General features: G+C 33.0%; 1 protein-coding gene and 1 long non-coding RNA gene across 6 annotated transcripts in view; one reads left to right on the forward strand and one right to left on the reverse strand.

Annotated features, from left to right (window-relative positions):
* Nucleotides 1–22124, reverse strand: part of LOC142333216 (ATP-binding cassette sub-family C member 4-like) — a 189880-nt gene that overhangs the window by 106542 nt on the left and 61214 nt on the right. For all 5 annotated transcript variants that reach the window (XM_075380199.1, XM_075380201.1, XM_075380198.1 and 2 more), the window contains exon 2: nucleotides 3903–4117. In XM_075380199.1, coding sequence (XP_075236314.1) covers nucleotides 3903–3976 — 74 coding nt within the window. In that variant the 5' untranslated portion in view covers nucleotides 3977–4117. The remainder of the gene's footprint in view (nucleotides 1–3902; nucleotides 4118–22124) is intronic.
* Nucleotides 19935–22124, forward strand: part of LOC142333218 (uncharacterized) — a 131456-nt gene continuing 129266 nt past the window's right edge. The window contains exon 1 of the long non-coding RNA XR_012758556.1: nucleotides 19935–20186. This is a non-coding gene — a long non-coding RNA (uncharacterized LOC142333218). The remainder of the gene's footprint in view (nucleotides 20187–22124) is intronic.

Consider the following 22124-nt stretch of genomic DNA (forward strand, 5'->3'; position numbering starts at 1 on the left):
CAATGGTTGACCTGAGACTGTACAAGACAACACTTCATTTACATTCATACATACAGGCATATAGCTAGGATTTTTTTTCGGGGGGGGGGGTGCTAAGGGGGCTGATGATGATAAATAATGAAAATCATTTTATGTTGAAACGGTTTTTTATACTTTATTGCATTTGAAAAATACAAAACATGCTTAGATTTAATACATAATTTAGTACGCAAATAAGAATCATAATGTTAGTACAGTACACCCTCAATTTACGTGAATGTTTCGTTCCAGAAAATTTCCGCGTTTAATGAATAGTGTAAATCTAGACTCACATTTAATGTAGAAATATAGGTTAGGTTCTTGTTAAGTTATACAGTAAATGACATACGCAAATTACTGTACTCAAAAAATATTGTACTTTATTTTAGTATTACAGTATCGTATTATTTTAATGATATTACAGTTCAATGTAATGTATTTAAAAAGAAAAAAAATATTTACTGTATGTAGGCTACATAGATTATTTCCACTAACATCATTTAACTTTTATTATCTTTGTTTTTGTTTTTTTTTCACTTAACATTAAAAAACAAGTAACGATGCACTGTAGGAATTTGTTCAGTAAACGTCTTTGTTCTTCCTTGTATGGTGCAACTATATTTTCTAATTACCGAAACTGCAAACTACACTCCATCACTGGATCTTGGACAATTATAAATTCTTTCAATTTCTGCACCATTTTTACAGATTTCTCTCTCTCTTTCTCTTCTTTTTCTGTTTAGACTCCGGAACCACCGTCAGGATTACTTCAGAGGATGATAAGTATGAGTGTAAATGAAGTGTAATCTTGTACAGTCTCAGGTAGACCATTTCTGAGATGTGTGGTTAATTGAAACCCAACCGCTAACGAACACCGGTATCCACGATCTAGTATTCAAATCCGTGTAAAAATGACTGACTTTACTATGACTTGAACGCTGGAACTTCTTGTCTTCCAAATCAGCTGATTTGGGAAGACGCGTTCACCATTATTTCAAGCCGATGGGATTAAGAGATATGGACCTATAAATCAAAAACAAAATTGAAAACGGAATTTTTTTGGTAATATCTAAACTTTTTTTTACCGGGGAGTGCCTTTGTATAAATAAATAAGCAATTTTTTCTAAAAACCACGCTGAAAGTAAATTAAATTAATTCGTTATGTTTTTCAAGAAATATTAAAAGTTTAATTTTCATAATTTTTTTTTCAAATACTTTAGAGAATACCGGCAATACGAAATTACCCTATAATTTTGTAAATTAAGTTGCGAACCTTTCTTAAAGAGAAAATAATAACGGGATAATATTTAGGCAGTTAGAAAATATTCCATTGTTGGAAGATTCGTACGTTAGTGACAGGGAATATACTGGCGGGAATTTAATCAATACCCGATGAGTATTTAGTATTTGTATTTAAAATACTCGTTTTGGGTGTCAGGTACTAAAAACCTAGGGAAATATTAACCCAACCCAGAAATAAAAATACGTATTCATCAATAAAATAGCTTAATTTTATTACTTTGTTTGAAATGGATCAATATTATATGAATTAACGGAAAAGAACTTATTGAAATGTCTTTGCTACAAGAATACGAAAGATCTAAAAAAAGCCAAATTCTTTTGTATCTTTGATGATGTTATCTGACCTGCTTGATTTCTAAATCCCTTTTTTTAACACCTCATAATTTTAGATTTACTGAACAACAAGCTTGAAATTACCTACCTCAGCAATGGCTTCGGTATTAGTCAGCCAATGTTCTGAAAAACATATAAAATCTAGCGATTCACTGGAAAATAATATTTTAACTTCTTCGGCTTTATTTCTAGAGTATTGAATATCTATACGGATTTCTTAACATTTGTGCAATAAATTTTTTGGGGTAGGAGAAATCAGAATTAAATATTTATGAAGTAAACGATAATCTTGCGACGTTATATGTATTAATATTATTAAAATTTATTGTATTTTTAGGAATACAGATTAAGATAAGAATTATCTCAAAGGCAGGAAAATGATCCCGCCTGTCATTTATAAAAATCCTTTCTCAGAATAACCAACGAAAAGTTTTCACCCAGAAGTGTTTAGCCGTTAAAATTTAAATTCAATCCGTGATGTGCGTGTATAGTATGTATGAAAGCTACATTTGGATCCGTAAAGAAACAATGCTTTATTTTACTAATAAGTCTCCTGATGCAACCGTTCATTTTTCTTCGGATTGTTTCAAACATAGAAGTGTTGAAACGGGAAGGATGTCAGTATAATATCTTGTACGGTCCAACCTCCGGATCTTCATCGCAAACTTTGGAGTTGCGCCAACAGTCGACTATCGACGGCAACCGATGATGCCTCATAAAACATAAAAGGCAAAGGATCTGTCCGGACTTACGACCGAAATTACACGGAAAATCGAGCTGTGAACGTAGCTGAATAGAACCGATCTAATTTCTTGCACGGTTAACTACAAGCAGAAGATTTTATGAAACTTAGTAGCTCTTCGCCGCTTTCGTTACCTTGATTTGACGACGGTGAAGCAGTCACCGCCAAGAGTTTCCTCTTCCAATTCAGAATCAGACCCGATGGAAGATTTGACGATCAAAAGAAACTACCGCAACCGGGCAGTTGCAACTGCAGCAATTTCTATAGTTCAGAGACAACATTGCCATGACTCTAGAGAGAATAGATTTTCCATGATTCTAGGTAGAATAGCTTTGCCGTAACTCTAAAAAGAATCGATTTCCTCCCTCACCCTCTCCACATCATAGTCGACGACGGCTTATAGTCCCTTTAAAGCCCCTTTTTCCATGAGGAAGACTGAGATCAGAAAATGCTTCAAAGGATAGAAATCTTTAAATTAATGGAGTACTTCATTTTAAAATGACCTCAAAAAATAATAAAATACTTTTTTAAGATTAGCTACAATAATAAAAAATCAGATATTTTTAACGAATAAAAAGCATTGAAGTTAAAAAAAAAAATATTAAAAGAAAACACAACGCCTGAAAACGAAAATATTTAAATTTAAATAATAATAATAGAAAAAATAAAATATAACAAAGGACTTAAAATAGTATTAACCCTTAAAACTTATAATTTGCTGAACAAACCAATTTTAAAGAATATACTAAACATAAGTACTAGCTCAAAAAAAACCGGTTCTCAGGTAAACATATCTGGACTGTATGGAGTCCGATGGCCACTGACAAGATCCAGTATAAATTTATGTATATGATAATTTCATTCACATATTAAACATCTAATTGAGAATAACAAAATAATTAACATAAATAAATCTATTTTATCTACCCTTAAAAGTAAATGCAACAAATAAAAAAGTAAAGTTAGTCACAATAACTAAATAAATAAGTTAAAGTTAGATAAAACGATTGATTATAATCTTTCTTAAGAGTGATAACATCGATAACATTTTAGCTTCATAACTTTCATAGGCTCAGTTATTTTTCCTATATGATTAATATATAAACTTTATAATATTACAAGGCTAGTCAGTCTGTCGGAGTAGTGGTTTACTAGCTTGTTTTGATTGACTGGTCTCTACCGTTCATCCAACACAACTTCCTTGTTAAAGTATGGGTATGTCTAGATCATAATAATTACTAATAATAATTAAATTGATGAGAGTCTAGTCTTAACATGGATTAAAATTCATTTTAAGTATAAACTTTGTATGTTTTTGAGGAATAATCAATAAAAAAGTTTTATACGAATGAAGGTTTATGTACATGAGGGTTATCTATTTTCTGTCATTAGGTTGTTTTTTGCATTTCGGTAAGGATTGTCTTATAGTAATTATAATATACGTAATTATAAATATATAATAGTTGTATTTATAAATATTGTGATAATTTAAAAAAAAAATACTTACACAAAAAAAAAATTAGAAATATATGATGCTTTCTCTTTAGGATTATCAGGTGCTTTTCTATTTGATGCGTCCATATTACATAAATAAATATTAATCACCTTTCAAGCATAACTTTTATTCAATTAAAAAGTTACTCAATAGATCAGAGCACTATCCAACAGAAACAGCACTCAAATGAAAACTGAAGCACAGTTTATGAATACAATAATATAAACCTGTAACAAAGTAAATAACATTATACTAGCACACAAAGATAGGCAAACACACACAAACTCATAACACATACACACACATACACAACACACATTTAAGTGTAGTATTAAAATAAAATTTACAAGCGCACCCACACTACACACACATGCACACACACACACACATATATAGTTTTTAAAGAACCATATATTCATACATGCAAGGCCATCTAATAACAGTTTATCACTTAATAGTAAAAAAAAAAACACTTTTTATATAATGTTATCTATTACAAAAATGTATACATGTGCTGTTGTAATGTAAAAAGTGGCTTTTATAAATAATTCATTAAAAATAACAAGTATACTAAAATTATAGAAATATTCTAAGTATAAACAATTTCACAAAAAAAAATCTTTACTTAAAAGTTGTTTTGAATTTTAAAAAAATATATATATCTTAAGAGCCATCAACTGCTAAGTTATTAGTCATTAATAAATTTTTAACATTAAACAGTGAAACTCAACATCGTTTAATTTTATTGATCTACGAGAACTGGTTTATTAAGTGACATTTCAGATGCTGTGGAAACTTCAATTATAAGGGATTACAATTTCTGTGTTATCCACAACCATAAATTATTATTATTTATTAATTATGCTACAGTAACTCTACAGGTTTAAACTCAATTACAGCAATCCATTTTTTTGTTTTCTATAAGATTAAGAATTAATTTTGTAGCATGCGGTAAGATATTGGTTTGCTTGGCATTTCTCCTACCACCACCCCATTCGGTCGCCCTAAAGCATAATAAACACTAGAGTGCAGAACTGTAATCATCTGTGTCTAATCTTTTATTCCTTTATGTTGTGGCTGCCACATTGCTTACATTTTCTTGTCAGTTGAGAAAGTAAATGAAAAATAATTTAAACAAAATAGTTATTTCAGAAACTGAATATAGAGTTTACCTTGCGTATAAATTGTATTATTAATGAATAAAAATTAAATTTATCAGTAAATTATAAAATGAGTGATGTTGAAAGTGATTGCGAAGATAATAATCTTAATTTATCTCAACATGTAAATGATGAAAGTGGAAAAAGGAAAAAGAAAGGTGTTCGGAATCCAGACTCATACAAAGTTAATAAAATTTAAAAAGGTCGGTTAACTGGTGATTAGTTTATTAATTATAAAGGAAAATCATCACCAGCAAGATCATTAGGGCCCAACTGCAAGTAAGAATTTTATATGTTAATAGTATTATTGTATAGTACAACGTAAAGCACTTTTATGCACAGGGTAGTGCATACTGATTTCTAAAGTTACTAAAACTTATAAATCAAAGCCAATTTCCAAATTTTACTACAAATACAGTAAATGGTAACAATTGATTTTACCTTTTAATTTGTTGTAACACTTTTCTATAAAATTTTTAATTAGGTTATTGGCAAGAATGATTGTTAATTTCCATGCATTGTAATACTTTTATATCTTGTTACAAATGCAAAGAAAAATGTACAGAGGTTATAATTTATTATGATTCACAGTTGCTTATTTTAAATAACTTACATGCATTTCAAAGTAAAAATTAGCAGGATTTACACCTAGAAAGGCTAATAATACTTGCTGTTAAAGTCACAAAACATTGCATGAGAAACTTGGCTGAGAGGAAATACCAGCAATGAGAGCATTCTTCAAGTTTCCAATATCATGTATTGATAAAAATGGTATAGAAATTCAAGTTTGTCGACAGGCTTTTATTAGTTTGCATTCTCTTTCTGCAGAAAGAATCTGATGTTTACAAAAACTACTTTTATTAGGTGTTTCTCCTCGTGACAGTTGAGGTCAAAATATTTGTCGATAGCATATCCACTGTCATGAACCACATATTCAATCATTTCCTCTCAAAATTAGTCACTAACTACTCTAGCAAAGAAATTAAATATATTGATGCATCACTTAATGTTAAGGTTATATTTGAATTATTTAATGAAAATATCCAGATTCCAAAGTCAAATATTCGTTCTATTACAAAATTTACAAGGAAAACTTTGATTTCCCCGCTTTGGTCGTCCACAGATAGATACATGTTGTGAATGTGAAAGAACTGAATGAAAATCTTAATGCAGTAACAAAACGTGTTGCAGCTGCTGAGCTTTTAGTACATAAAAGGAGTAATAAATCTTACTCTTCTTTGCGTCAATCGACTGAACTTAACAAAACTGAAGAAAGCATCAACTTAAGTTTTGATGTGCTTAACTTTTAACTGCACGCAAAACATTTCTTTGCCATGTTTTGGTATTCAGGAAATGTATTACTTGCATCAGTTATCAATTGTTCCTTTTTATGTTCATAACACAAAGAATAACAATGCAACATTCTTTTTGTATCACGAAGGAGAAGTTCAGAAAGGTCCAAAATGAAGTATCTTCAGTCCTTTATGAGTACACTAACTCTGAGGTTCCAAAGAACGTTACTGAATTGCACTTGTACAGTGATAACTGTGCAGGCCAAAATAAGAACCATTCAGTTCTTCGTTGTCTTCTCTTTTTGACAGACAGTGAGCGATTAAAAAAAATTGTATATCGTCTCCCAATAAGAGGACACTCATTTTTACCAAATGATCGCGATTTCACAATTGTTAAAAGAAAGTTAAAAAGACGCGATAGGTATTATACAATGATGGAATTGATGGAACGGATCATTCACTCAACAAAGAAAAATAATTTTTTTATCAATAGAGTTGAAACAAAAAAATTATAGATTTTAAAAATTGGTGGCCATGGTATTATACAAAATACGCCACATCACTTGAAACGATCACATAAAAAACAACCAAAAAAGGACTTGTTTAAAATTTCTAACTATCATCAATTTAATTTTGATTCACAAATAAAGGGATTTATCGAAGTGAGTAAATTTGTGAATGGGTGTAATAAAAGTACCTTCAAATTAAACAAGGGTTCCAGTATACCAGAAGAACCAACAAACAAAGCTTATGAAGGGATGTGTGTCAAACTTAAAGATAAAATCAATGTTTTACAAAAAAGCATGCACTATATGCCAAAAGATGGCAAAAGGTTTTTTGATGACATAATACAAGACTGGTCAACTAGAAGCAAAGACTGTAACAAAGAAGATTAATTTTAAAAAATGGATATACTTTAAATTTCCCAAACTTTGTTCTTATGTATCATTCAGTTTTGTTCAAAATAATACTGACTCTTTGCATCAGCCATTACCGTAGGTTTTCTTTATAATAAGTAACTTTTTCATGTTTATTCTGTAAATCATATTTTAATTTAGAGTTTTGTGCACTTTGCACAACTCAAATACACTTAATAACAATATTAACTATATAAGTATTAAACAATTCTGTTATGATTTTTTTTCTTTAAAAATATAATGTTATGACAACTATTGTGTTTACTTTTTAAACCCTACTAGTCACCAATATTTAAAATGTTATTGTAACACCAAGGAACAATTTTTTTAGTAGGTAAGTACACGGTTAAAAAAGGTTTCTGCAGTAGATTTTACATGAATTTTATGGGTTAACACTTTATAAGAAGAACAGTTTTTTATGTGTCCTGAGAAATTTACATAAATGACTTATGGTGTTTCATAATTTGTTTCAACTATGATCTGGATTTGAAACCTTCTGGATATAAAACTGTGATGCTACTATTCTTTCATGAAGTAATATAGTCAACTTTCTTTATGTTGAGATTTGTGTGTTTAACTCTAGTTTTATTCCCCTCTAAATTGGTTTTTACAAGTTTTCAATTCTAATTATATTATAGGCTGTATGTACGACTGGATATGTTTCAAACAAGTAATAGCAAATATTAAAAGGAAGGAGTGAATATTCTTAAGTCATGAGAAGTAAAAAAAGTCTCCCCCCACTCACTCTCTCTCTCTCTCTCTCTCTCTCTCTGTGTGTGTATGTGTGTGTACATAATATTAAAGCGCGCGCGCTTTAATATTATGTTGTACTGTGTACACACACAGTATTTGAAGTATTGCCCTAAGTATGATTTTCAAAACAATAGCAAGTTTTTTGTATGTTTACATACTTATTTTTCTATTCTTTTATTACTTTTTCTATTTCAAATATCTAAAACAGATGTTTCAATATTTTCTTGTTGTTCACTTTTATAATGTATTATTTTATCTAAGGAAATAAACGGGGAAATATTCGTGTCTATTTCTAAGTTTTGTATAAATTAATGAACCATTCAGGAAATAATAATTTAACTAAGTTCTATAAAATTTTTCCTAGAAAAACTATTAATAACAGAAAAAAACTGAGTGAAATATAATAATTATTTAATAGCAAATTATTAGGTCGCATATATATTCTTTGAAATTGTAAAATATAAGGAAAATAAAAGTGATAAAAGTTAAAAATAAATACAAGTTCCTTTTACTAGATTAAACTGATATTTTTATTGTGATCAAACATACTTTGAAGAAAAATGAAATTATATTAGATTTAATAATTACGAGTTGGTGAAATACTTTTGTAGGTAGTAACGAGGATGAAATCATAGCAAAGTTTGTAAAAAAAAAAAACAATTACTGCTTAAGTAAATAATATTATTTATTATTAATAACTTAGCAGTAAAAATTATTTATGAAATGTAGCAGCAGTTTATTATGCAGGTTAAGGAAAAGTTATTTTAAATAAGGTAAACTACTGTATAGGAGTCTTGATTTATTTTTACTGTATTAATATGATATTTTAAAACTGCACTGTCTATTTGACAAGGTAATTCTAATGGTAATTTAACTATGGTTAGAAATGATAACATTGTTCATAGATTTAAGGATATAATGTTTCTTACGTTTAAATTAATGTAAGTAATAAATTTATTACTATACTAGAGTAAGAAATTCTAAAAAAAGGAAAAATTTGTTTCTATTTAAGTTCTACAACATTTATACTGCAAAAGTAATAAAATGCTAAACATTCAACAAAATAAATGAATCATTCCAGCAAATGATTGTTAGTAATTTTAATGAATTACATACTATAATTGTGATGAAATATAGTTAAATTTAATGATGATAAAAAGAATATATCTCACTAATTTCTAATTAACACTTTAACACAGTTTGTCAATAATAAAATGAGTCACTTTTTATAGTAAAAAGTAAACTATATAATTCAAAATAATATAATGAAATGTATAATTATTTAAATTCTTTATAATTTTTTTCTTTAATATATTTATTTAAAGTGACATCAACAATTAAGTCATTAACGACTTATCAGTGTAATGTAACTGTTCTGGTAAATGTATAGTCTTGAACAAACTCAGTTCGACCTCTTGAGATGTGTGGTTAATTGGAACCCAACAACCAAAAAACACTGGTATCCATGAATTAATATTCAAATCCGAATAAAAGCGGATTAGAATTTGAATCGTAGAATACTTGACTTCAAAATCAGCTGATTTACGACAATAAGTTTACCACTAGACCAACCTGGTGGGTTATTACAAATTTAATGAAGCATTGAAATTAAATCATAATAAGAGATTACATTCTGAATTTTACAAGAAAATTAATATAATTATTTATAAAGTTTTATTCCAAATGAAAGTATGAAAAAGCATTAAGAACAGAAGAATTACAGTAACGAAAGTTAAAATAAAAAATAGTTAATAAAGAAACAGGTACGAGTAATGATGAGGACCAACTGAATTGGTCTAGTGGTGAATGCGTCTTCCTAAATCAGCTGATTTGGAAGTCGAGAATTCCAGCATTCAAGTCCTAGTAATTTATACGGATCTGAATACTAGATTGTGGATACCGGTGTTCTTTGATGGTTGGGTTTCAATTAACTACAGATCTCAGGAATGGTCGAACTGAGACTGTACAAGACTAACACTTCATTCACATTCATAGATATCATCCTCATTCATCCTCTGAAGTAATATTTGAACAGTAATTCCCAGAGAGAGGAATACTGATGAGAATAAAAGTGAAGAGAACAATATTTTAAACAGAGAAGGAAGTAAATTTCTTTAATATTCCTGAGAATTAAACAAATCTACTGTAATTTATTGAATAATTGCAACATCTTGATGTTGCAAATATTTTAATAATTTTTTTTTTAATAAAATTTTTAGAAAGTAAATTAAAAAACTTAATAAAAGTTACATTTTTTTAATTCTAAATTTAAATTATGTATGAATTTTTGGATAAAATTTGAGGAAAAAACCCTTTTTAATTAGGTTTATTGTACTTTTATAAAAAAAACTAGCCGCTCGGCTCGGCTTCGCCGGAACTCCCAGCCAGGCTCGCTTCGCTCGGCGTTTTGGTTTTCCAGATTTCCAAAGTTCTTTTTTCAACTGGAAAATTTTTGACGTTATTAACTTTACTCCAAGTTAAGAGCTTAATGTTTTTAGAAAAAATTTCGGGCAATTTAGATACGTTATCTCATAACTGAAAATCCATTTTTTTTTATTTACCGACATGAGGGCTGCGCCCCCAAAGCTAATCGCATTTCCCGTTGTTTCAGTCGAACGGGATCGGGCCGTGTGTATTCGGTCGCTTTCCAATCTTGATTGTCTTTCGTCTTCAGTCTCTGCCGCACGAACAGTTTTCATCATACGTGCTTTTTTTGTATTTCTTCCGATTGAAGAATGTCACAGAATTTAAAAGATTGCAGTTAAATATTTTACACACTTTAAATTAGTAACACACACACACACATGATAAACAAAAGCAGCTATTTATTTATGTTGTTAACAGCTGTAAAAAATTGTAAATGAATGAATCCTAAAAATTACATATGCATGTGCGCTAAATCAATTGAAACTTAAGAATAACTGTACGTTAAAACTTCAGCCCTTTTCAAAATTAATCAATTCAATGTTGAAAAAAAATGTTAGCTAATAACTAAATTTTTCTTGAAAATCTAAGTCATTTTGAAAATTAAATAAGCTTTAATGAAGAAATAAAGTGTTTTAAATTTCGTTGTAAAATTTCGTTATATCGGAGGTCCAAAAATATTAGCCTATGTTCATCGCAGGGCTTCAAAGTGTAGGTGTACAATATTTTACACAAATCTGTCCGGCAGATCTCGAGTTAAGTTGGAACAGACAGACAAACATTGATTTTTATATATATAGATAAAATACTTAATAGCTTCCAATATGTTTCAGAAAGGAAAGTCAATGGAATTAATAAAAAAAAATATATAATGTATAATGAACAGGTAAATAAAATAATGGAGATTTTCTTTGATTTAAAAAAATGGTGATAAAATGCGTCATCAATGGAAACCTTTCAGAAAAATTATATGCTAATGATTTTAGGGATTTATTTTAAATTTAATTTAAAATTATTAATTTATTAATTATTTGATTTAAATTAATTACGAAAAGGATAAAATTTACTGAAGGTCGAATAATGAATTTAAGAAATACAGATTTAATTCCAAATTTATGAAATGTGGTGTACTTCCCTTATCAACGTAGGACCAGTTCTATTCTGATGTAAAACTTCATCTACCGACAGGTGGCCTTCGCGTCGTAACTGAAGCAGAGAGACTGCTCACTTCTTCATTCATCAATCTTATATAATCAATTTACTTGGATTCAGAATACGATTTCCTAATGATTATTAAAAACGTACTTATAACATTAAATGATGAACTATAGTGTTATATCTGTGCCTTAGAACATTATTCGACATTATTATTTACTTATTTTATCTATATTATTTTCATTATTATTTATTGCTGACAGAATTATAAAGTCGCAATTTATTTATAATCATCGATTTTAAAGTATTAAACGCGTAACTAGAATGAGTACACTACGAAATACAATTTTTTTTATCCACCTGACAATGAGTGTAGGATCACAGGAAGTCAGTAATTAATATCACAATCTGTATTCATAATAACACAAATTCGATAGCGTAAACGATTATTTAGTTCTACACCAAACGATGTAAATAACAATATCAGTCGCATTGAATGGATTGCAAATAATAAATTATATTTTCATTTTCAGAACAAACAATGTTCTGAAAATTAAAGGAAACTGTTGAAGAAAGGTTTTTCCGAGTAAAATTTAACAATTTTTTTTTATTTCAATAATATTTTCGAATTTTTAAGTGCACAAGTGATTTCATGTCGTGTATTTAATTTAACGAATCGTGTTTAATCTACGTATAAATTAAGTTAGTTATTTTTTTAAAAGTTTTAACAGCATTGCCGATTCTTTTTTCAATTAAATAAAATAGTTTAACTAAATATTGTGAAGTAAATCCCTTAGTTTCCAAAGTTAAGAATTATTAAAATTGTTATCGATTATATGACCGCAGAAATACAGAATGTTCTAAAAGTGACGCAACCTTATGGAAAAATGATTTTTTTTTTTTTTTTTGTCTTCAGTCATTTGACTGGTTTGATGCAGCTCTCCAAGATTCCCTATCTAGTGCTAGTCGTTTCATTTCAGTATACCCTCTACATCCTACATCCCTAACAATTTGTTTTACATATTCCAAACGTGGCCTGCCTACACAATTTTTCCCTTCTACCTGTCCTTCCAAAATTAAAGCGACTATTCCAGGATGCCTTAGTATGTGGCCTATAAGTCTGTCTCTTCTTTTAACTATATTTTTCCAAACGCTTCTTTCTTCATCTATTTGCCGCAATACCTCCTCATTTGTCACTTTATCCACCCATCTGATTTTTAACATTCTCCTATAGCACCACATTTCAAAAGCTTCTAACCTTTTCTTCTCAGATACTCCGATTGTCCAAGTTTCACTTCCATATAAAGCGACACTCCAAACATACACTTTCAAAAATCTTTTCCTGACATTTAAATTAATTTTTGATGTAAACAAATTATATTTCTTACTGAAGGCTCGTTTAGCTTGTGCTATTCGGCATTTTATATCGCTCCTGCTTCGTCCAGCTTTAGTAATTCTACTTCCCAAATAACAAAATTCTTCTACCTCCATAATCTTTTCTCCTCCTATTTTCACATTCAGTGGTCCATCTTTGTTATTTCTACTACATTTCATTACTTTTGTTTTGTTCTTGTTTATTTTCATGCGATAGTTCTTGCGTAGGACTTCATCTATGCCGTTCATTGTTTCTTCTAAAAATGATTAAGTTAATTAAAATAGTTTTTGAAAGTGATCTCCATTATGAATACGTCTTTGCGCTGTCTTAAACACATGTTGTAACGTTTGTTAAGGAACTGCAGCGACACATCATTCAATTTTGCTGTGCAATTCGGGAATGGTAGGAGGATAAGTTTTGTAAGCGTCATCCTTAAGGTATCCCTACAAGAAAAAGTCAGGAAAAGATAAATCAAGAGAACGAGGGGACCACGCGTCTTCGAAATCACTTGTTCATGAAAATACTGATCCAAGAAAGTCATAATGTTGTTGGCTGAATGAGCCGTAGCGTTGTCCTGATGAAACAACGTGTACTCTATCTGGTCTTCCCAATCCCGTAGGGGGAAGACACCGACCTTGTGACATTACCGTTCGGCACACCATCCACTCCGTTCCAAGTCCTGAGGGACTTTACCGGAGGTAGTCTTTAGACCCTCTAACTGATTACATCTCACAGTAATCAGCCAGGCCTCGGTCGGGATGCCACCTATGTAAATGCCTCGGCAGACATTTGCATCAGTAAAATACATATCAAATTTCGCCTTCACGTAGGCCTCAAACAGACATTTTCACATCCAACTTAACATGATTCCCTCAAACTAATTGACCGAGACCGATGAAGCGGTCTTTTTGTCCGTACAGTTGATGTGGATCTTCCGTACACCAAATCCGTGAATTGGTGTACGCATCCATCAAAGTGGAACCGTGCCTCGTAAGACCGAGACGAATCATCAAGTTCTTCCCCGTCTGGCGTTACAGATGACATGAACCACTTACAGAAAGCTACATGTTTTCCAGTGTCTGCAGGTAAAAACTCGTAAACAACATGAATTCTGAAGGAAGCATCCGTCGGTATTGCCCACACGGCATCGCAGATGCCGTGTGGGCAATACCGACGGAGAGACCGGACTAGCCTGTTTCGTTTTAAGACAGGCATCGTACAGACTTCTTGGGATTAACAGAATATGGAGCTTGCACGTCGATCAACTTTCACTTTCGGTCGATCACTTTTGGCTACATCTGCCACATTCTCTGTCTCTTGGAACTTGTCGTACAGCCTCTTGATGGAGGACTTGTTTGGTGCGTCCACACCGTACCTTTCTGTTTAGACATTCAAGGTCTGGGAATAACTGGCTCTAATGTATTGGGAAACAATAAATATTCTCTGCTGTATTGTGCAACCAATTTTTCCTCAATTAAATCAGCTACAGAAGAAGGAAACATTTTTCCATAACGTTGCATTACTTTTTTAACACTACGTATGTAACAGGATATTCCTTATGGAACCCGTAAAAATTTCTTGAACGAGTAACCAACCCCATTAAAATATCCGTAAGAACATCCGAAGGAGAAAAGGGAATAGATTCTCACGTCACTGAAAAAAAAAACCACAACAAAGTATCATCGGTACAAAATACAATTTCAATTTTAATAAAGACGGTTTTAAAAAAAATATATAAATTAAAAATCAATGCAAATTTTTTATATAACAAACTTGTTTTCCAATTTTAAGAAAATATTTAACAAAGTTAAAAGAAAACAGACTTGTTTCATGAAGCAAATATTACTATTAACTGGTTTTGTGGGAAAAATGAAATGTACCCATTTTCTACCGATTGAAAAACACGAAATCCAATATAAAAACTATGAAATAGATTCAGGTTTGGAACTATATACGAGTATAACAGTATACATTATGAACAAAAAGGTTTTTAATCTCTAGACTAGTGGTTCCCAACATTTTTTAACCGACGTCACTACTTGGTCGCTCTCAGCATCAGACATCCATCAGTGCACATAGACCGATGTTAACACGCAAGGGGGCAGATTCCTCTAAATACAAGTAGCACGTCAAGCGGTGTCGGAAAAGACAAACGTAAATGCCTGGAATACCGATCTATTTACAAAGTCCAAAATACCGGAAGATTAAAATTAATATTGTTTTTTAAACTCAGCATTAAAATTAATATGAAATCTGCGATAGGTGTATTCTACAGAGTTTGTCAACAATGGCCTTATGGTTGACAGGCCAACGCGCAACAAATCATCTTCAAGATGTACCAGTCTATTCCTCTGTTTAGATTTCATTATTCTCACTGTAGAAAATGATGATTCTCACAAGTATGACGCTGAAAACGACAAAAAAAACGTTTATGTCCCTCTTAGGGGTTGTGTGATGGGTTAGAGGATGAATTAGGATGATATGTATGGGTGTAAATGAAGTGTAGTCTTGTACAGTCTCAGTTCGACCATTCCTGAGATGTGTGGTTAATTGAAACCCAACCACCAAAGAACACCGGTATCCATGATCTAGTATTCAAATCTGTGTGTAAAAATAACTGACTTTACTAGGGCTTGAACGCTGGAACTCTCGACTTCCAAATCAGCTGATTTGGGAAGACGCGTTCACCACTGGACCAACTCGATGGGTTATGTACTGAAGAATCAAGAAATTTTATTTTCACGATAGAATCGTACAAGTTAAACAGTTAATTTTTTTATTTTCAGTTAGATTAGTGGCATTTTGTATGTTGATCTTAACAAATGTACCTAAAGAATTTCCTATTCTAACTTTGAAACGGGCAAGATAGGGAAGTATTTCCTACCCACAACGCAGTAACAATGAACACTCGGTTTATTACCAAGTACAAAAAATAAAGTAAGCATTCTTGCAGGTGTTCACCATCACTCAAAACTATCGGCAGGAAGAAAAATTAAATTCAGTATTTTTGTACGTATTTACTGGTACAGTCTGTCTCAAAAATATGTATACCGTATCAAAGGTTCAACGGTAAGTATAAATTACGTTGTACAGAAACTTTATGAACGGCATAAAATTTATTTTTAAATTCTAAACTTTCGCGATGCACCTCACAAGATTGAGTAAATTACCAGTATGTCGTGACACATTATTTGGGAACCACTGCTCTAGACAGGATTGCCTACCGTCCATTATTAAACCACTCCGAGACAAGAGTGTCTGCTCCCTTATAAGAAAATGCACTAGTTTGCCTTATACAGGGCAAAACTAATTTTACCAAATCTTCTCCTACCTCAGCTGTGTGGAAAGGGGATGTTGAATGAGCTAGGGTTTTTTTCTTAAACACTCGTAATTACAGTAATACAATTACGAGTATATATAGTGTATAAGCACAATATTCTTCTTCTTAACCGTTCAGACGCGTACGGCTCTCGGTCATTTGATGGATAATGCTGCTCCACTTGTTTCTTTGATGGTGTCCATCCAACGGGTTCTTGGTCGGTCCAGTCTTCTTCCATCCGTCATGCCAAATTAGATATTCTTTTTCAATGGGACACCACGACTAAAGGAAGATCCCTGTAAAAGTTTATACGAGATCTGAGGGGATGGTATGCCTCTCCTTCGTTTTCAATGACAACGAGTGCCCAGATGCTCACCAACCATGTTAATTTGAAACAAAATCTGTTTCGGTTCCGCCTGGGAGCTGATGAGCTGTGCGTCTGCGGGGAGGTCCAGTCAAATGAACATCTGAAGGTTGACTGCCCTGCTCTTGGGGGGGGGGGGGGGGTCAGAGACCGGGCCACTCTGTAACTTAGAGGTCAAGGGGAAAATATGCCACTCACAAGCGGTGAGTCAATGTGACGAGAGTCGCACTGTCGGACCGTGTGGAAATTTCTTAATGCGGTTGCTTTGTTCAACCGACATCAGTAGTTTACTTAAGGGAAAAACTCCTAACGCACTGCTGTGGGAAGCTAATCTTGGGATATATGGCTGACCACCAGCCAATTAGGGCTCCAAGCGCTTTAATGTGGTGGACAGGTACTTACTGGCATTCAGCGACCAAGGCGTGGCAGCGAACTGCTGTCTGGACAAAGTAAATTTTAATATATGGATGTGATATATATTTTTAGTAGTTGACGGGGTGCGCCTACCCATTTTAGTAAATATATGACAAGTGAGCGGTTGAGATACGTAAGCCGGTGGTGTATGGCACCGCACTTAATCCGCTCACCCTATCAGGTAAGCTCTAGGAGCTGTTTAGGACACTGGTCGCTAAACTGTTTCGAGGCTCAGTAGCCGTTTGTGGCACAGACATTCGATCTTATGCTTTAGGGCGACCGAATGGGGTGGTGGCGGGAGAAATGCCAAACAAACCAATTCTTTTTCCTCATGATCTGACTAAGGTATATGATAGTCGCAGCTTCAGCATCTACTTTCTAAAGAAAGATTAGTCTTGATTTTATCCAAAATTTCTTTGTTTGTTATTTTGGCTGTTCACGGAATTCTTAGCACCTGACGCCAACATCAGAGCTCAAAAGCGCCGATCCTGCACCTGTCAGCCTTCCTAATGGTGCATTTTTCTCAGCCGTAGAATGGAATAGGGAAGGCAATTGCGCTTTGTCAGTTTGCATTTTGTTTTGAAGTTGATTTTCTTGCTTTTCGATATATTTTTCATTGCAATCACAGAACCCTTCCAATTACTAGACGTATTTTAATTTCAGGTATTCAGTTTCCATCCCAGCAGTCACGAAACCAAAAATCTTCAATCACCTCCATCTTCTCGTTTCCAATCCTGACGCTAATGTTCTTATCTTCTGCAGTAGTCATGATCTTCATTTTCCTAAGACAAAGATGAAGCCCCGCCTATATCAGTATTATTATACAGCTACATCCTGACCCCGTAGGAGAAGACAAACTTCATGAGCAGTTTCAGTCACCACGCTATCCCCTCCGTACCTAGCCCTTATGGGCTTTACCGGACGTCATCTTCAAAACTTTGGCAAAAGGAATCTCTCAGCCTTGTTCTTGCCTCAGTCAAGATTCCACAAATACGAATGCCACGTGTGACATTTCCATCGGTGTACTACTATTATTAAGAACTCTCAAAAAAGAAAACAAAATACATCTAAGTCTCAAACAACACAGAATAACAAAAATAAAGAACTAAAATCCACTACCTACCCGGAAGGTAAAGAGTTGGGTTCAACACGCAATAACAATGAATACGAGAACAAAAACAAACATAAAAAAGGTATGAATACAAAAACAGAAACAGAAGGCGGAAAAGCCCAAGCGGCAACCTAAAACCCCCTCATCAATCTTTTCTTTTGTCAAGTAATTTATGAAGTTCTCCACTATGACCCATTCGGTCTGATTTTGCCAATTAAAACGGAGATCTAACGGCGATCCGATAATATTGAGCCGACAAATAGTTTCCGTGCGCATCAACTAGTACTTGGAGCATTCATACAAAACATGAAGAATGTCATCCAACTGTTCACATTGCGGACACTTTCCTGAGTTCACCAGGCCAAACTTCTGCAGCCTGTTTCTAAAAGCGCCGTGCCCAGAAAGATACTGCGTCACTTACTTGCTCGGGTTTACCCAAAAAACGCTGTGCAAAATATCAACATCTGGAAAGAGACAATGCGTGTATATCCGCCCTTTGCCTCATCCCATCTGACCTACCGCAAAGAATTGCCATGTTGTACAATTTCCCGATTTTTTCAGAAGTTAAACCTATCTTCTGAAAAAAATCAGAAGTTAACCCTTAAGTTCCTGAAAAACTTTCAGAAGTTAAACCTAATTTCAGAAGTCTCCTAACTTCTTGGCAATATAACGCTGTTGCCTCTCTGACGCAAGAAAATCTATCAGTTTCACGCCCGCCCACAATCACCAAGATCACCTCCCGTAAATTCGTGCGGTAGCCACCAGCTACCGTTAACAATATTAGACGTTGAGCCCTCAACAATAGCTTTTGAATTTTAGTCTATCCGCCTAGACTGGCGCCGCACATGGCATAATTGCTTCACAGATACCCTTATACAGAATACTCATGGTCTTAAAGTTAAGATCCCAATCAGGATTCACTACACGTCGAATATCAAAGAAGGCACAACAGACCTTCTCTGTGACGTATTTAAGGTGGTTCTTAAATTGCATTTTCTCATTTAGAACGTCCCGAGGTACTTTTGAACCTGAATATACTTTATACGCTGGCCTGCCATCGAAACACGGACTCGCCCACTCACTGCCAAACGGCATTAGAGAAGCATCATCGTGGTCTTCTCCGGGTTGAAAGTTTACAGTTAAAATGAAATATTAATTAAAATTACCTTTGGTCACCGCGGTCTATACGAAAAAGGTGTGAAAATTTTAATCGAAAAAATAAAGAAACGGCCTGCTATGTATTATAAAGCACTAAAGGAATGCTCGGGTGTTAATTTAAGAACAAAAAGTGACGAAGCGAAAAACTAATCTGTTTAATGCCGGTTGCTTCCTCGATATCCAAATTTTTACCGAACGAACTGTATGTTGAACCAGAATTTGTCTGACGTGTGCGCAAAGCAGTTCTGTCGTGATATTGATTCTTATACAACACGACTAAATAGTTTTGATTAAAGACTATTTTGTTTTGAAGTATGCGTTAAGTCTTATATACTATTATAGACATTTATCTCATTGAATTTAATGTCATTTTCAACGACAGATTATTTTATTAATAAGAAAACATGTAGTATTTTTAACCTACAACGTCAGAATAAGCGCACACTATCAATAAAAAAAGCCTTTTATCAGAAGTGTTTAGTCTTGATACATTTGAATCAAATTCAAGACAAAATGGTTTACAAGAAGAGATAGCACTCACTTTAGGCCAGACAGTTATCTCTCAAGTCACCGCCCAGTATCAATATGGATATAGTGGAAGCAACACCGTTAAGACTAATAATATATGTTCGAAATAATAAAAACGCGAATTTTTGGTGAACTCTATATACGATGAACGTTTAATAAACGGGCAGTTTTATAAAATGTTTGGAAATATACCTTCGGCAAAGATTTTAAATATTTCCAAATGAATGTATATTTCCAAACACGAGTAGATGTTGAAACCGATTCGGCCAAATATAATTTATAAAGACACAAAGCTATGATGTGCCATACCTTCTGATGAAAGAGAGGTAAGAATAAAAATCTTAATAATATTTATGTTTATGTTATTAAAAGAGGATTCGAAAAAAAATATTTTGTAGTCTTTGTACAACCATCTTTTTCTCAAAGACTACAAAAGACAGTAACATGAAATGTGTATAATGTTACCCTCACAGTTAGTATATCTATGTAAGCAGAATAGTGTACGTTAGTATTTTTTAAAGGATTTAAAAATCGTCTAAAGAAGAGTTAAAGAACTTAACTCGTGTTTAGACAGGTGCCAACCTGCACAGTAACCACTATAGTCACTATCTCAGTGTCATTTTCTTTGTAGATGTGTTAGTGAAAAGAGATAGCGATGCCGTTTGCGGTCGAAAACTGAATACCAGGCAAGATTCTGCGGTATAATTTTGCAAGCGGGTTAAGTGTTAATTCGTGTTTATAAAATATGACTCCTGACTTGGAGAGGATTCTCCTAATTTCAACATTGTGCAACAATTTACAAGGTACTGAGAGTTTGAAAGAGAAAATTTTGACCTTAAGTACGGTCCAAGATCAAAACGACAGTCTTCATCTGTGACTGACGTTGCTCAGTACCGATAAATGTTTGAGATAGACAGGCGTGTTATCGACTATCAAATAAAGGTGTCCTTGGGAACTAATGGACCAGATGTTGAAGATATTCTGCGAGATAGCCTTCAAGTTATATCCTTTGGGTGCAGCAAAACTCGACCGACTATCACGGTGCTATTAAATACTGCAAAAGTTTGAAAAATAGGAAATCTCCCTACTCGAACAGTATTGAGACAAGTGACGAAACTTGGCTATACTATTATGACGTCACGACCAAGGCTCAAAACAAAGTGCAGCTGTTAGAAGTTGAGGAAATCCCCGTGGCTGTTTGAAGAAAATAATGGTGGCCGTATTTTTTAGTGGAAGATGAATTTTAGAGGGAGTTATTTCGAAAACTGAAGAAGATAGTTTACTGGGAAGTGGTATACGAGTACTGCCTATCTGAAGAGTCGAAGTTCTCAAATAGCTGCACCCAAACTCAACCACAGACACATACATGGTTTCTTCATCAAGAGAACACTCCAGGGTACGGCTCCAAAGTTTGCTCCGAGTATTTGACCAGCACTGCAATAAAACTGTTAGAGAAATCTCCCTACAGTCCTGACCTCGCTCTATTTAACTTCGCACTGTTACCTCAGGTGAAGAACGCTATGAAAAAAGGCATTTTATGAACGATGATGACCTCATAAGTGCTTCGGACAATGTACTGTATGAAACATAGTAGGGTTTCTTTGAAGACTGGTTTCGAAGGATGGAAAAGTGTATAATGTGGGGTAGAAATTATTTTTAAAAATTATAAAAAATAAAGTCATATTGCAAAATTTTCCTAATGTCCTTTGTGCACACACACACACACACACACACACACATATATATATATATATATATATATATATATATATATGTATAGAAAAATCCATGTGTTCATAACTTAACAGTTATAGTAGCTAAGGAAAAATTATACGAGTAAGGTAAATAGAGTTATTTAAATGAGGTGTACTATCCGTTTCAAGATTTCGTCTACTAAAACTCTTTAACTATTTCTTCTGAGAACATCATTTCACTATTAAAATTTAAATTATACTATATCAAAATTAATCATAATTTTTTTATTCATTGTATTAATATTGTATTTTATAAAAAGGCATAGTCTTTTGAACAATTCGCTATACTCGGACTTGTGGGGTTTAGTCCCTTTCTCTTTTTCTCTTTAGCCTCCGGAACCACCTACGGTATTACTTCAGAGGATGAATGAGGATGATATGTGCGGAATGTAAATGATGTGTAGTCTTGTACAGTCGCAGGTTGACCATTCCTGAGATGTGTGGTTAATTGGAACTCAACCACCAAAGAACAATCCACCGGGTTGGTCTAGTGGTGAACGCGTCTTCCCA

The sequence above is a fragment of the Lycorma delicatula genome, chromosome 12 (assembly GCF_047948215.1).
Source record: "Lycorma delicatula isolate Av1 chromosome 12, ASM4794821v1, whole genome shotgun sequence".
NCBI lineage: Eukaryota > Metazoa > Arthropoda > Insecta > Hemiptera > Fulgoridae > Lycorma > Lycorma delicatula.